This window comes from Peromyscus maniculatus, chromosome 22 (genome assembly GCF_049852395.1).
Source record: "Peromyscus maniculatus bairdii isolate BWxNUB_F1_BW_parent chromosome 22, HU_Pman_BW_mat_3.1, whole genome shotgun sequence".
NCBI classification, from domain to species: Eukaryota; Metazoa; Chordata; class Mammalia; order Rodentia; family Cricetidae; genus Peromyscus; species Peromyscus maniculatus.
In genome coordinates, this window is record NC_134873.1 from 818,607 (window position 1) to 832,137 (window position 13,531).

General features: G+C 41.1%; 1 protein-coding gene across 1 annotated transcript in view; it reads left to right on the forward strand.

Annotated features, from left to right (window-relative positions):
* LOC143270293 (uncharacterized) overlaps nt 1–12,315 on the forward strand; it is a 539,180-nt gene extending 526,865 nt beyond the window's left edge. The window contains exons 52-54 of the mRNA XM_076559691.1: nt 6,412–6,498; nt 10,152–10,238; nt 12,028–12,315. Of these exons, the coding sequence (XP_076415806.1) occupies nt 6,412–6,498; nt 10,152–10,238; nt 12,028–12,243 (390 nt within the window). The 3' untranslated portion in view covers nt 12,244–12,315. The remainder of the gene's footprint in view (nt 1–6,411; nt 6,499–10,151; nt 10,239–12,027) is intronic.
* Nucleotides 12,316–13,531: the final 1,216 nt, after the last annotated feature.

Genomic DNA, 13,531 nt, shown 5'->3' on the forward strand with positions numbered 1-13,531 from the left:
GCAGGAAGAACATGAATAGGAGGTGGTCTTGTTGGTACACTCCTCTAATCTGTGCACTCATAATGCAGAGGACACTGGTCTCTTTGAGTTCAAGGATAACCTGTTCTCAATTTATTTGGTGAATGGGAACAGGCAAGAAACTGTTTGCCACAGCATAAGTGTGCAGGTGCAAGGATAATTTTTAAGAGTTGTTTCTATCCTCTCACCATTTCAATCTCAGGGTTCAATTGGAAGTGTCAGTCATGCTGGCAAGTGCCTTTATGACATTAGCCATTTGGTGGCCTTAATATATATGCTTTGAATGTAAATATATCAGCATTAATACACACTCACACACACTCCACAAAATACAAAAGAAATTGATACAATACACTAGCACACCAATGCCAGCAGATCACTCTGCATGCAGGCATAATGACCCGGGATCCATCCCAGAAAACACAATTACCAGCAAACTGCTTGACTACGAACCATGTGTTGAAAATACTCGGTTAAAGATCATTAGACATGGTTCCCATTTTACTTCCAGCAATGAAACTCAGATCCACCTATCACATGCCAGAACTCAGGCGACCTCAAAGAAACTGAGCAAAAGAGAGTGAAACACTTTTCTCCTGTTCTGTTTTGAGTTTTGGTATTCATAATTTAAAGGAACCCAGCACAGCCTCTTTTGTGTCAGAAGACGGCTTCATTTGAAAACGAAGCAAATAACGGTTTTGGGTCTCACACACACTTCACATACAGACCAAACAAAAGAATTGATTTCCTTAACTGCGAAGGTTCATCCTCTACCTTTCCATTGCAGAAGAGCGAGGAACATATTGGCTGTGCAATAAGGTCCTCCAGCGTCAAGACCATCTTGGGGGACCTGGAACTGTCTCCGCTAGATGAGGTAATAACTGATAGCTGCAAAGAAAAAGAAATATATTTACCTTTAATTTCCACTAATTTGACATGTAATATATTTGTTTGTGTAAGGAACGATGTCTCTGTGTTCCTATGTCTGCAGTACTTCAAATAGTGTCAGAGAAGAGGAAGCCAGCCTGGCCCATTTCTTCACCGCCTTCATATCCTCCCTTCTGGGAGCCCACAATCTAATCACCCTGTAAGGCACTAGTTCTCAACCTTCCTAAGAGTGTGGCCATCTGATGACCTATCTCATGTTGTGGTGAACCTGCACAGGAAATTTTTTCCCTTGCTATTTGATAACTGTCATTTTTCACCTCTTATGATTTATCATGTCTATATCTATGTTTTCAGAAGGTGTTAGGTGAACCCCGTGAAAGACAGTCTTAGGTTTTCCAAATGGGTCACTAACCACCTGTTGAGAACCACTATTTTCATGGGTATGTGATAGTAAATTAGACTATGGAGACAAAAATCAGAAAGGGAGCTCTTTGAATCAGAAAAGAAACCACACACAAATAAAGAGAGTAAACGTTAGAGAATCATGCAGTAGATAATGTCAACAGGAACCTACCAAACACTCTTGTATGACTTCAGTGGATTTATTTTAGGGGTGGAAATGTTTTGAATGCATTCTTTCTGTGCACTCTGTTTGTGGTCTGCCCACTGACATCCAGGGGCGCTTTGGATCCCCTGGCACTGCAGTTCCAGAAGGTTCTCAGCCAAGATGTTGGTTCTGTGAATCAAAGCCAGAGACTCTGCCCCAGCAAAAAGTGGTAAACCCTGCTGAGTCATCTCTCCAGACCCCAGAATCAATATGTTTCTCATGCACCTGTTCATAAGCAAAGACCAATATGTCCTTAGTATAAACGATGAGTCAGCTTTCAGGGTGGTGGCCAAAATTTTATACCCTAGGCCTCATCAGCCTGCTGGTATGAAACATTGAAATGCAGAGAACTTATAGGCAGGAAGAACATGAATAGGAGGTGGTCTTGTTGGTACACTCCTCTAATCTGTGCTCTCATAATGCAGAGGACACTGGTCTCTTTGAGTTCAAGGATAACCTGTTCTCAATTTATTTGGTGAATGGGAAAAGGCAAGAAACTATTTGCCACAGCAGAAGTGTGCAGGTGCAAGGATAATTTTTAGGAGTTGTTTCTATCCTCTCACCATTTCAATCTCAGGGTTCAATTGGAAGTGTCAGTCATGCTGGCAAGTGCCTTTATGACATTAGCCATTTGGTGGCCTTAATATATATATGCTTTGAATGTAAATATATCAGCATTAATACACACTCACACACACTCCACAAAATACAAAAGAAATTGATACAATACACTAGCACACCAATGCCAGCAGATCACTCTGCATGCAGGCATAATGACCCGGGATCCATCCCAGAAAACACAATTACCAGCAAAGTGCTTGACTACGAACCATGTGTTGAAAATACTCGGTTAGATCATTAGACATGGTTCCAATTTTACTTCCAGCAATGAAACTCAGATCCACCTATCACATGCCAGAACTCAGGCGACCTCAAATAAACTGAACAAAAGAGAGTGAAACACTTTTCTCCTGTTCTGTTTTGAATTTTGGTATTCATAATTTAAAGGAACCCAGCACAGCCTCTTTTTTGTCAGAAGCCGGCTTCATTTGAAAACGAAGCAAATAACGGTTTTGGGTCTCACACACACTTCACATACAGACCAAACAAAAGAATTGATTTCCTTAACTGCGAAGGTTCATCATCTACCTTTCCTTTGCAGAAGAGCGAGGAACATATTGGCTGTGCAATAAGGTCCTCCAGCGTCAAGACCATCTTGGGGGACCTGGAACTGTCTCCGCTAGATGAGGTAATAACTGATAGCTGCAAAGAAAAAGAAATATATTTACCTTTAATTCCCACTAATTTGACATATAATATATTTGTTTGTGTAAGGAACGATGTCTCTGTGTTCCTATGTCTGCAGTACTTCAAATAGTGTCAGAGAAGAGGAAGCCAGCCTGGCCCATTTCTTCACCTCCTCCATATTCTCCCTTCTGGGAGCCCACAATCTAATCACCCTGTAAGGAACTAGTTCTCAACCTTCCTAAGTGTGTGGCCATCTGATGACCTATCTCATGTTGTGGTGAACCTGCACAGGAAATTTTTTCCCTTGCTATTTGATAACTGTCATTTTTCATGTCTTATGAATTATCATGTCTATATCTATGTTTTCAGAAGGTGTTAGGTGAACCCCGTGAAAGACAGTCTTAGGTTTTAAAATGGGTCACTAACCACCTGTTGAGAACCACTATTTTCATGGGTATGTGATAGTAAATTAGACTATGGAGACAAAAATCAGAAAGGGAGCTCTTTGAATCAGAAAAGAAACCACCCACAAATAAAGAGTAAACCTTAGAGAATCATGCAGTAGATAATGTCAACAGGAACCTACCAAACACTCTTGTATGACTTCAGTGGATTTATTTTAGGGGTGGAAATGTTTTGAATGCATTCTTTCTGGGCACTCTGTTTGTGGTCTTCCCACTGACATCCAGGGGCGCTTTGGATCCCCTGGCACTGCAGTTTCAGAAGGTTCTCAGCCAAGATGTTGGTTCTGTGAATCAAAGCCAGAGCCTCTGCCCCAGCAAAAAGTGGTAAACCCTGCTGAGTCATCTTTCCAGACCCCAGAATCAATATGTTTCTCATGCACCTGTTCATAAGCAAAGACCAATATGTCCTTAGTATAAACGATGAGTCAGCTTTCAGGGTGGTGGCCAAAATTTTATACCCTAGGCCTCATCAGCCTGCTGGTATGAAACATTGAAATGCAGAGAACTTATAGGCAGTAAGAACATGAATAGGAGGTGGTATGGTTGGTACACACCTCTAATCTGTGCACTCATAATGAAGAGGACACTGGTCTCTTTGAGTTCAATGATAACCTGTTCTCAATTTATTTGGTGAATGGGAAAAGGCAAGAAACTGTTTGCCACAGCAGAAGTGTGCAGGTGCAAGGATAATTTTTAGGAGTTGTTTCTATCCTCTCACCATTTCAATCTCAGGGTTCAATTGGAAGTGTCAGTCATGCTGGCAAGTGCCTTTATGACATTAGCCATTTGGTGGCCTTAATATATATGCTTTGAATGTAAATATATCAGCATTAATACACACTCACACACACTCCACAAAATACAAAAGAAATTGATACAATACACTAGCACACCAATGCCAGCAGATCACTCTGTATGCAGGCATAGTGACCCGGGATCCATCCCAGAAAACACAATTACCAGCAAACTGCTTGACTACGAACCATGTGTTGAAAATACTTGGTTAAAGATCATTAGACATGGTTCCCATTTTACTTCCAGCAATGAAACTCAGTTCCACCTATCACAAGCCAGAACTCAGGCGACCTCAAAGAAACTGAGCAAAAGAGAGTGAAACACTTTTCTCCTGTTCTGTTTTGAATTTTGGTATTCATAATTTAAAGGAACCCAGCACAGCCTCTTTTGTGTCAGAAGACGGCTTCATTTGAAAACAAAGCAAATAACGGTTTTGGGTCTCACACACACTTCACATACAGACCAAACAAAAGAATTGATTTCCTTAACTGCGAAGGTTCATCCTCTACCTTTCCTTTGTAGAAGAGCGAGGAACATATTGGCTGTGCAATAAGGTCCTCCAGCCTCAAGACCATCTTGGGGGACCTGGAACTGTCTCCGCTAGATGAGGTAATAACTGATAGCTGCAAAGAAAAAGAAATATATTTACCTTTAATTCCCACTAATTTGACATGTAATATATTTGTTTGTGTAAGGAACGATGTCTCTGTGTTCCTATGTCTGCAGTATTTCAAATAGTGTCAGAGAAGAGGAAGCCAGCCTGACCCATTTCTTCCCCTCGTTCATATCCTCCCTTCTGGGAGCCCACAATCTAATCACCCTGTAAGGCACTAGTTCTCAACCTTCCTAAGGATGTGGCCATCTGATGACCTATCTCATGTTGTGGTGAACCTGCACAGGAAATTTTTTCCCTTGCTATTTGATAACTGTCATTTTTCACGTCTTATGAATTATCATGTCTATATCAATGTTTTCAGAAGGTGTTAGGTGAACCCCGTGAAAGACAGTCTTAGGTTTTCCAAATGGGTCACTAACTACCTGTTGAGAACCACTATTTTCATGGGTATGTGATAGTAAATTAGACTATGGAGACAAAATTCAGAAAGGGAGGTCTTTGAGTCAGAAAAGAAACCACCCACAAATAAAGAGAGTAAACGTTAGAGAATCATGCAGTAGATAATGTCAACAGGAACCTACCAAACACTCTTGTATGACTTCAGTGGATTTATTTTAGGGGTGGAAATGTTTTGAATGCATTCTTTCTGTGCACTCTGTTTGTGGTCTGCCCACTGACATCCAGGGGCAATTTCGATCCCCTGGCACTGCAGTTCCAGAAGGTTCTCAGCCAAGATGTTGGTTCTCTGAATCAAAGCCAGAGCCTCTGCCCCAGCAAAAAGTGGTAAACCCTGCTGAGTCATCTCTCCAGACCCCAGAATCAATATGTTTCTCATGCACCTGTTCATAAGCAAAGACCAATATGTCCTTAGTATAAACGATGAGTCAGCTTTCGGGGTGGTTGCCAAAATTTTATACCGTAGGCCTCATCAGCCTGCTGGTATGAAACATTGAAATGCAGAGAACTTATAGGCAGTAAGAACATGAATAGGAGGTGGTCTTTTTGGTACACTCCTCTAATCTGTGCACTCATAATGCAGAGGACACTGGTCTCTTTGAGTTCAATGATAACCTGTTCTCAATTTATTTGGTAAATGGGAAAAGGCACGAAACTGTTTGCCACAGCAGAAGTGTGCAGGTGCAAGGATAATTTTTAGGAGTTGTTTCTATCCTCTCACCATTTCAATCTCAGGGTTCAATTGGAAGTGTCAGTCATGCTGGCAAGTGCCTTTATGACATTAGCCATTTGGTGGCCTTAATATATATGCTTTGAATGTAAATATATCAGCATTAATACACACTCACACACACTCCACAAAATACAAAAGAAATTGATACAATACACTAGCACACCAATGCCAGCAGATCACTCTGCATGCAGGCATAATGACCCGGGATCCATCCCAGAAAACACAATTACCAGCAAACTGCTTGACTACGAACCATGTGTTGAAAATACTCGGTTAAAGATCATTAGACATGGTTCCCATTTTACTTCAGCAATGAAACTCAGATCCACCTATCACATGCCAGAACTCAGGCGACCTCAAAGAAACTGAGCAAAAGAGAGTGAAACACTTTTCTCCTGTTCTGTTTTGAATTTTGGTATTCATAATTTAAAGGAACCCAGCACAGCCTCTTTCGTGTCAGAAGAAGGCTTCATTTGAAAATGAAGCAAATAACGGTTTTGGGTCTCACACACACTTCATATACAGACCAAACAAAAGAATTGATTTCCTTAACTGCGAAGGTTCATCCTCTACCTTTCCTTTGCAGAAGAGTGAGGAACATATTGGCTCTGCAATAAGGTCCTCCAGCGTCAAGACCATCTTGGGGGACCTGGAACTGTCTCTGCTAGATGAGGTAATAACTGATAGCTGCAAAGAAAAAGAAATATATTTTCCTTTAATTCCCACTAATTTGACATGTAATATATTTGTTTTTGTAAGGAACGATGTCTCTGTGTTCCTATGTCTGCAGTATTTCAAATAGTGTCATTGAAGAGGAAGCCAGCCTGGCCCATTTCTTCACCTCCTTCATATCCTCCCTTCTGGGAGCCCACAATCTAATCACCCTGTGAGGCACTAGTTCTCAACCTTCTTAAGGGTGTGGCCATCTGATGACCTATCTCATGTTGTGGTGAACCTGCACAGGAAATTTTTTCCCTTGCTATGTGATAACTGTCATTTTTCACGTCTTATGAATTATCATGTATATATCTATGTTTTCAGAAAGTGTTAGGTGAACCCCGTGAAAGAAAGTCTTAGGTTTTCCAAATGGGTCACTAACCACCTGTTGAGAACCACTATTTTCATGGGTATGTGATAGTAAATTAGACTATGGAGACAAAAATCGAAAGAGAGCTCTTTGAATATGAAAAGAAACCACACACAAATAAAGAGAGTAAACGTTAGAGAATCATGCAGTAGATAATGTCAACAGGAACCTACCAAACACTCTTGTATGACTTCAGTGGATTTATTTTAGGGGTGGAAATGTTTTGAATGCATTCTTTCTGTGCACTCTGTTTGTGGTCTGCCCACTGACATCCAGGGGCGCTTTGGATCCCCTGGCACTGCAGTTCCAGAAGGTTCTCAGCCAAGATGTTGGTTCTCTGAATCAAAGCCAGAGCCTCTAGAGGCCCCAGCAAAAAGTGGTAAACCCTCCTGAGTCATCTTTCCAGACCCTAGAATCAATATGTTTCTTATGCACCTGTTCATAAGCAAAGACCAATATGTCCTTAGTATAAACAATGAGTCAGCTTTCAGGGTGGTTGCCAAAATTTTAGACCCTAGGCCTCATCAGCCTGCTGGTATGAAACATTGAAATGCAGAGAACTTATAGTCAGGAAGAACATGAATAGGAGGTGGTCTTGTTGGAAGACTCCTCTAATCTGTGCACTCATAATGCAGAGGACACTGGTCTCTTTGAGTTCAAGGCTAATCTGTTTTCAATTTATTTGGTGAGTGGGAAAAGGCAAGAAAATGTTTGCCACAGCAGAAGTGTGCAGGTGCAAGGATAATTTTTAGGAGTTGTTTCTATCCTCTCACTATTTCAATCTCAGGGTTCAATTGGAAGTGTCAGTCATGCTGGCAAGAGCCTTTATGACATTAGCCATTTGGTGGCCTTAATATATATGCTTTGAATGTAAATATATCAGCATTAATACACACTCTCACACACTCCACAAAATACAAAAGAAATTGATACAATACACTAGCACACCAATGCCAGCAGATCACTCTGCATGCAGGCATAATGACCCGGGATCCATCCCAGAAAACACAATTACCAGCAAAGTGCTTGACTACGAACCATGTGTTGAAAATACTCGGTTAAAGATCATTAGACATGGTTCCCATTTTACTTCCAGCAATGAAACTCAGATCCACCTATCACATGCCAGAACTCAGGCGACCTCAAAGAAACTGAGCAAAAGAGAGTGAAACACTTTTCTCCTGTTCTGTTTGAATTTTCATATTCATAATTTAAAGGAACCCAGCACAGCCTCTTTTGTGTCAGAAGACGGCTTCATTTGAAAACGAAGCAAATAACGGTTTTGGGTCTCACAAACACTTCACATACAGACCAAACAAAAGAATTGATTTCCTTAACTGCGAAGGTTCATCCTCTACCTTTCCTTTGCAGAAGAGCGAGGAACATATTGGCTGTGCAATAAGGTCCTCCAGCATCAAGACCATCTTGGGGGACCTGGAAATGTCTCCGCTAGATGAGGTAATAACTGATAGCTGCAAAGAAAAAGAAATATATTTACCTTTAATTCCCACTAATTTGACATGTAATATATTTGTTTGTGTAAGGAACGATGTCTCTGTGTTCCTATGTCTGCAGTATTTCAAATAGTGTCAGAGAAGAGGAAGCCAGCCTGGCCCATTTCTTCACCTCCTTCATATCCTCCCTTCTGGGAGCCCACAATCTAATCACCCTGTAAGGCACTAGTTCTCAACCTTCTTAAGAGTGTGGCCATCTGATGACCTATCTCATGTTGTGGTGAACGTGCACAGGAAATTTTTTCCCTTGCTATGTGATAACTGTCATTTTTCACATCTTATGAATTATCATGTATATTTCTATGTTTTCAGAAAGTGTTAGGTGAACCCCGTGAAAGAAAGTCTTAGGTTTTCCAAATGGGTCACTAACCACCTGTTGAGAACCACTATTTTCATGGGTATGTGATAGTAAATTAGACTATGGAGACAAAAATCAGAAAGGGAGCTCTTTGAATCAGAAAAGAAACCACACACAAATAAAGAGAGTAAACGTTAGAGAATCATGCAGTAGATAATGTCAACAGGAACCTACCACACACTCTTGTATGACTTCAGTGGGTTTATTTTAGGGGTGGAAATGTTTTGAATGCATTCTTTCTGTGCACTCTGTTTGTGGTCTGCCCACTGACATCCAGGGGCGCTTTGGATCCCCTGGCACTGCTGTTCCAGAAGGTTCTCAGCCAAGATGTTGGTTCTCTGAATCAAAGCCAGAGCGGTTGCCCCAGCAAAAAGTGGTAAACCCTGCTGAGTCATCTTTCCAGACCCCAGAATCAATATGTTTCTTATGCACCTGTTCATAAGCAAAGACCAATATGTCCTTAGTATAAACAATGAGTCAACTTTCAGGGTGGTTGCCAAAATTTTATACCCTAGGCCTCATCAGCCTGCTGGTATGAAACATTGAAATGCAGAGAACTTATAGGCAGGAAGAACATGAATAGGAGGTGGTCTTGTTGGAAGACTCCTCTAATCTGTGCACTCATAATGCAGAGGACACTGGTCTCTTTGAGTTCAAGGCTAATCTGTTTTCAATTTATTTGGTTAATGGGAAAAGGCAAGAAACTGTTTGCCACAGCAGAAGTGTGCAGGTGCAAGGATAATTTTTAGGAGTTGTTTCTATCCTCTCACCATTTCAATCTCAGGGTTCAATTGGAAGTGTCAGTCATGCTGGCAAGAGCCTTTATGACATTAGCCATTTGGTGGCCTTAATATATATGCTTTGAATGTAAATATATCAGCATTAATACACACTCTCACACACTCCACAAAATACAAAAGAAATTGATACAATACACTAGCACACCAATGCCAGCAGATCACTCTGCATGCAGGCATAATGACCCGGGATCCATCCCAGAAAACACAATTACCAGCAAACTGCTTGACTACGAACCATGTGTTGAAAATACTCGGTTAAAGATCATTAGACATGGTTCCATTTTACTTCCAGCAATGAAACTCAGATCCACCTATCACATGCCAGAACTCAGGCGACCTCAAAGAAACTGAGCAAAAGAGAGTGAAACACTTTTCTCCTGTTCTGTTTGAATTTTCATATTCATAATTTAAAGGAACCCAGCACAGCCTCTTTTGTGTCAGAAGACGGCTTCATTTGAAAACGAAGCAAATAACGGTTTTGGGTCTCACAAACACTTCACATACAGACAAAACAAAAGAATTGATTTCCTTAACTGCGACGGTTCATCCTCTACCTTTGCTTTGCAGAAGAGCGAGGAACATATTGGCTCTGCAATAAGGTCCTCCAGCATCAAGACCATCTTGGGGGACCTGGAAATGTCTCCGCTAGATGAGGTAATAACTGATAGCTGCAAAGAAAAAGAAATATATTTACCTTTAATTCCCACTAATTTGACATGTAATATATTTGTTTGTGTAAGGAACGATGTCTCTGTGTTCCTATGTCTGCAGTATTTCAAATAGTGTCAGAGAAGAGGAAGCCAGCCTGGCCCATTTCTTCACCTCCTTCATATCCTCCCTTCTGGGAGCCCACAATCTAATCACCCTGTAAGGCACTAGTTCTCAACCTTCTTAAGGGTGTGGCCATCTGATGACCTTATCTCATGTTGTGGTGAACCTGCACAGGAAATTTTTTCCCTTGCTATGTGATAACTGTCATTTTTCACGTCTTATGAATTATCATGTATATATCTATGTTTTCAGAAGGTGTTAGGTGAACCCTGTGAAAGAAAGTCTTAGGTTTTCCAAATGGGTCACTAACCACCTGTTGAGAACCACTATTTTCATGGGTATGTGATAGTAAATTAGACTATGTTGACAAATATCAGAAAGGGAGCTCTTTGAATCAGAAAAGAAACCACACACAAATAAAGAGAGTAAACGTTAGAGAATCATGCAGTAGATAATGTCAACAGGAACCTACCAAACACTCTTGTATGACTTCAGTGGATTTATTTTAGGGGTGCAAATGTTTTGAATGCATTCTTTCTGTGCACTCTGTTTGTGGTCTGCCCACTGACATCCAGGGGCGCTTTGGATCCCCTGGCACTGCAGTTCCAGAAGGTTCTCAGCCAAGATGTTGGTTCTCTGAATCAAAGCCAGAGCCTCTAGAGGCCCCAGCAAAAAGTGGTAAACCCTGCTGAGTCATCTTTCCAGACCCCAGAATCAATATGTTTCTCATGCACCTGTTCATAAGCAAAGACCAATATGTCCTTAGTATAAACGATGAGTCAGCTTTCAGGGTGGTTGCCAAAATTTTATACCCTAGGCCTCATCAGCCTGCTGGTATGAAACATTGAAATGCAGAGAACTTATAGGCAGGAAGAACATGAATAGGAGGTGGTCTTGTTGGTACACTCCTCTAATCTGTGCACTCATAATGCAGAGGACACTGGTCTCTTTGAGTTCAAGGATAACCTGTTCTCAATTTATTTGGTGAATGGGAAAAAGGCAAGAAACTGTTTGCCACAGCAGAAGTGTGCAGGTGCAAGGATAATTTTTAGGAGTTGTTTCTATCCTCTCACCATTTCAATCTCAGGGTTCAATTGGAAGTGTCAGTCATGCTGGCAAGTGCCTTTATGACATTAGCCATTTGGTGGCCTTAATATATATGCTTTGAATGTAAATATATCAGCATTAATACACACTCTCACACACTCCACAAAATACAAAAGAAATTGATACAATACACTAGCACACCAATGCCAACAGATCACTCTGCATGCAGGCATAATGACCCGGGATCCATCCCAGAAAACACAATTACCAGCAAACTGCTTGACTACGAACCATGTGTTGAAAATACTCGGTTAAAGATCATTAGACATGGTTCCCATTTTACTTCCAGCAATGAAACTCAGATCCACCTATCACATGCCAGAACTCAGGCGACCTCAAAGAAACTGAGCAAAAGAGAGTGAAACACTTTTCTCCTGTTCTGTTTTGAATTTTGGTATTCATAATTTAAAGGAACCCAGCACAGCCTCTTTTGTGTCAGAAGACGGCTTCATTTGAAAACGAAGCAAAAAACGGTTTTGGGTCTCACACACACTTCACATACAGACCAAACCAAAGAATTGATTTCCTTAACTGAGAAGGTTCATCCTCTACCTTTCCTTTGCAGAAGAGCGAGGAACATATTGGCTGTGCAATAAGGTCCTCCAGCATCAAGACCATCTTGGGGGACCTGGAACTGTGTCCGCTAGATGAGGTAATAACTGATAGCTGCAAAGAAAAACAAATATATTTTCCTTTACTTCCCACTAATTTGACATGTAATATATTTGTTTGTGTAATGAACGATGTCTCTGTGTTCCTATGTCTGCAGTATTTCAAATAGTGTCAGAGAAGAGGAAGCCAGCCTGGCCCATTTCTTCACCTCCTTCATATCCTCCCTTCTGGGAGCCCACAATCTAATCACCCTGTAAGGCACTAGTTCTCAACCTTCCTAAGGGTGTGGCCATCTGATGACCTTTCTCATGTTGTGGTGAACCTGCACAGGAAATTTTTTCCATTGCTATTTGATAACTGTCATTTTTCACGTCTTATGAATTATCATGTCTATATCTATGTTTTCAGAAGGTGTTAGGTGAACCCGGTGAAAGACAGTCTTAGGTTTTCCAAATGGGTCACTAACCACCTGTTGAGAACCACTATTTTCATGGGTATGTGATAGTAAATTAGAATATGGAGACAAAAATCAGAAAGGGAGCTCTTTGAATCAGAAAAGAAACCACACACAAATTAAAAGAGTAAACATTAGAGAATCATGCAGTAGATAATGTCAACAGGAACCTACCAAACACTCTTGTATGACTTCAGTGGATTTATTTTAGGGGTGCAAATGTTTTGAATGCATTCTTTCTGTGCACTCTGTTTGTGGTCTGCCCACTGACATCCAGGGGCGCTTTGGATCCCTTGGCCCTGCAGTTCCAGAAGGTTCTCAGCCAAGATGTTGGTTCTGTGAATCAAAGCCAGAGCCTCTGCCCCAGCAAAAAGTGGTAAACCCTGCTGAGTCATCTTTCCAGACCCCAGAATCAATATGTTTCTTATGCACCTGTTCATAAGCAAAGACCAATATATCCTTAGAATAAACGATGAGTCAGCTTTCAGGGTGGTTGCCAAAATTTTATACCCTAGGCCTCATCAGCCTGCTGGTATGAAACATTGAAATGCAGAGAACTTATAGGCAGGAAGAACATGAATAGGAGGTGGTCTTGTTGGAACACTCCTCTAATCTGTGCACTCATAATGCAGAGGACACTGGTCTCTTTGAGTTCAAGGCTAATCTGTTTTCAATTTATTTGGTTAATGGGAAAAGGCAAGAAAATGTTTGCCACAGCAGAAGTGTGCAGGTGCAAGGATAATTTTTAGGAGTTGTTTCTATCCTCTCACCATTTCAATCTCAGGGTTCAATTGGAAGTGTCAGTCATGCTGGCAAGTGCCTTTATGACATTAGCCATTTGGTGGCCTTAATATATATGCTTTGAATGTAAATATATCAGCATTAATACACACTCACACACACTCCTCAAAATACAAAAGAAATTGATACAATACACTAGCACACCAATGCCAGCAGATCACTCTGCATGCAGGCATAATGACCCGGGATCCATCCCAGAAAA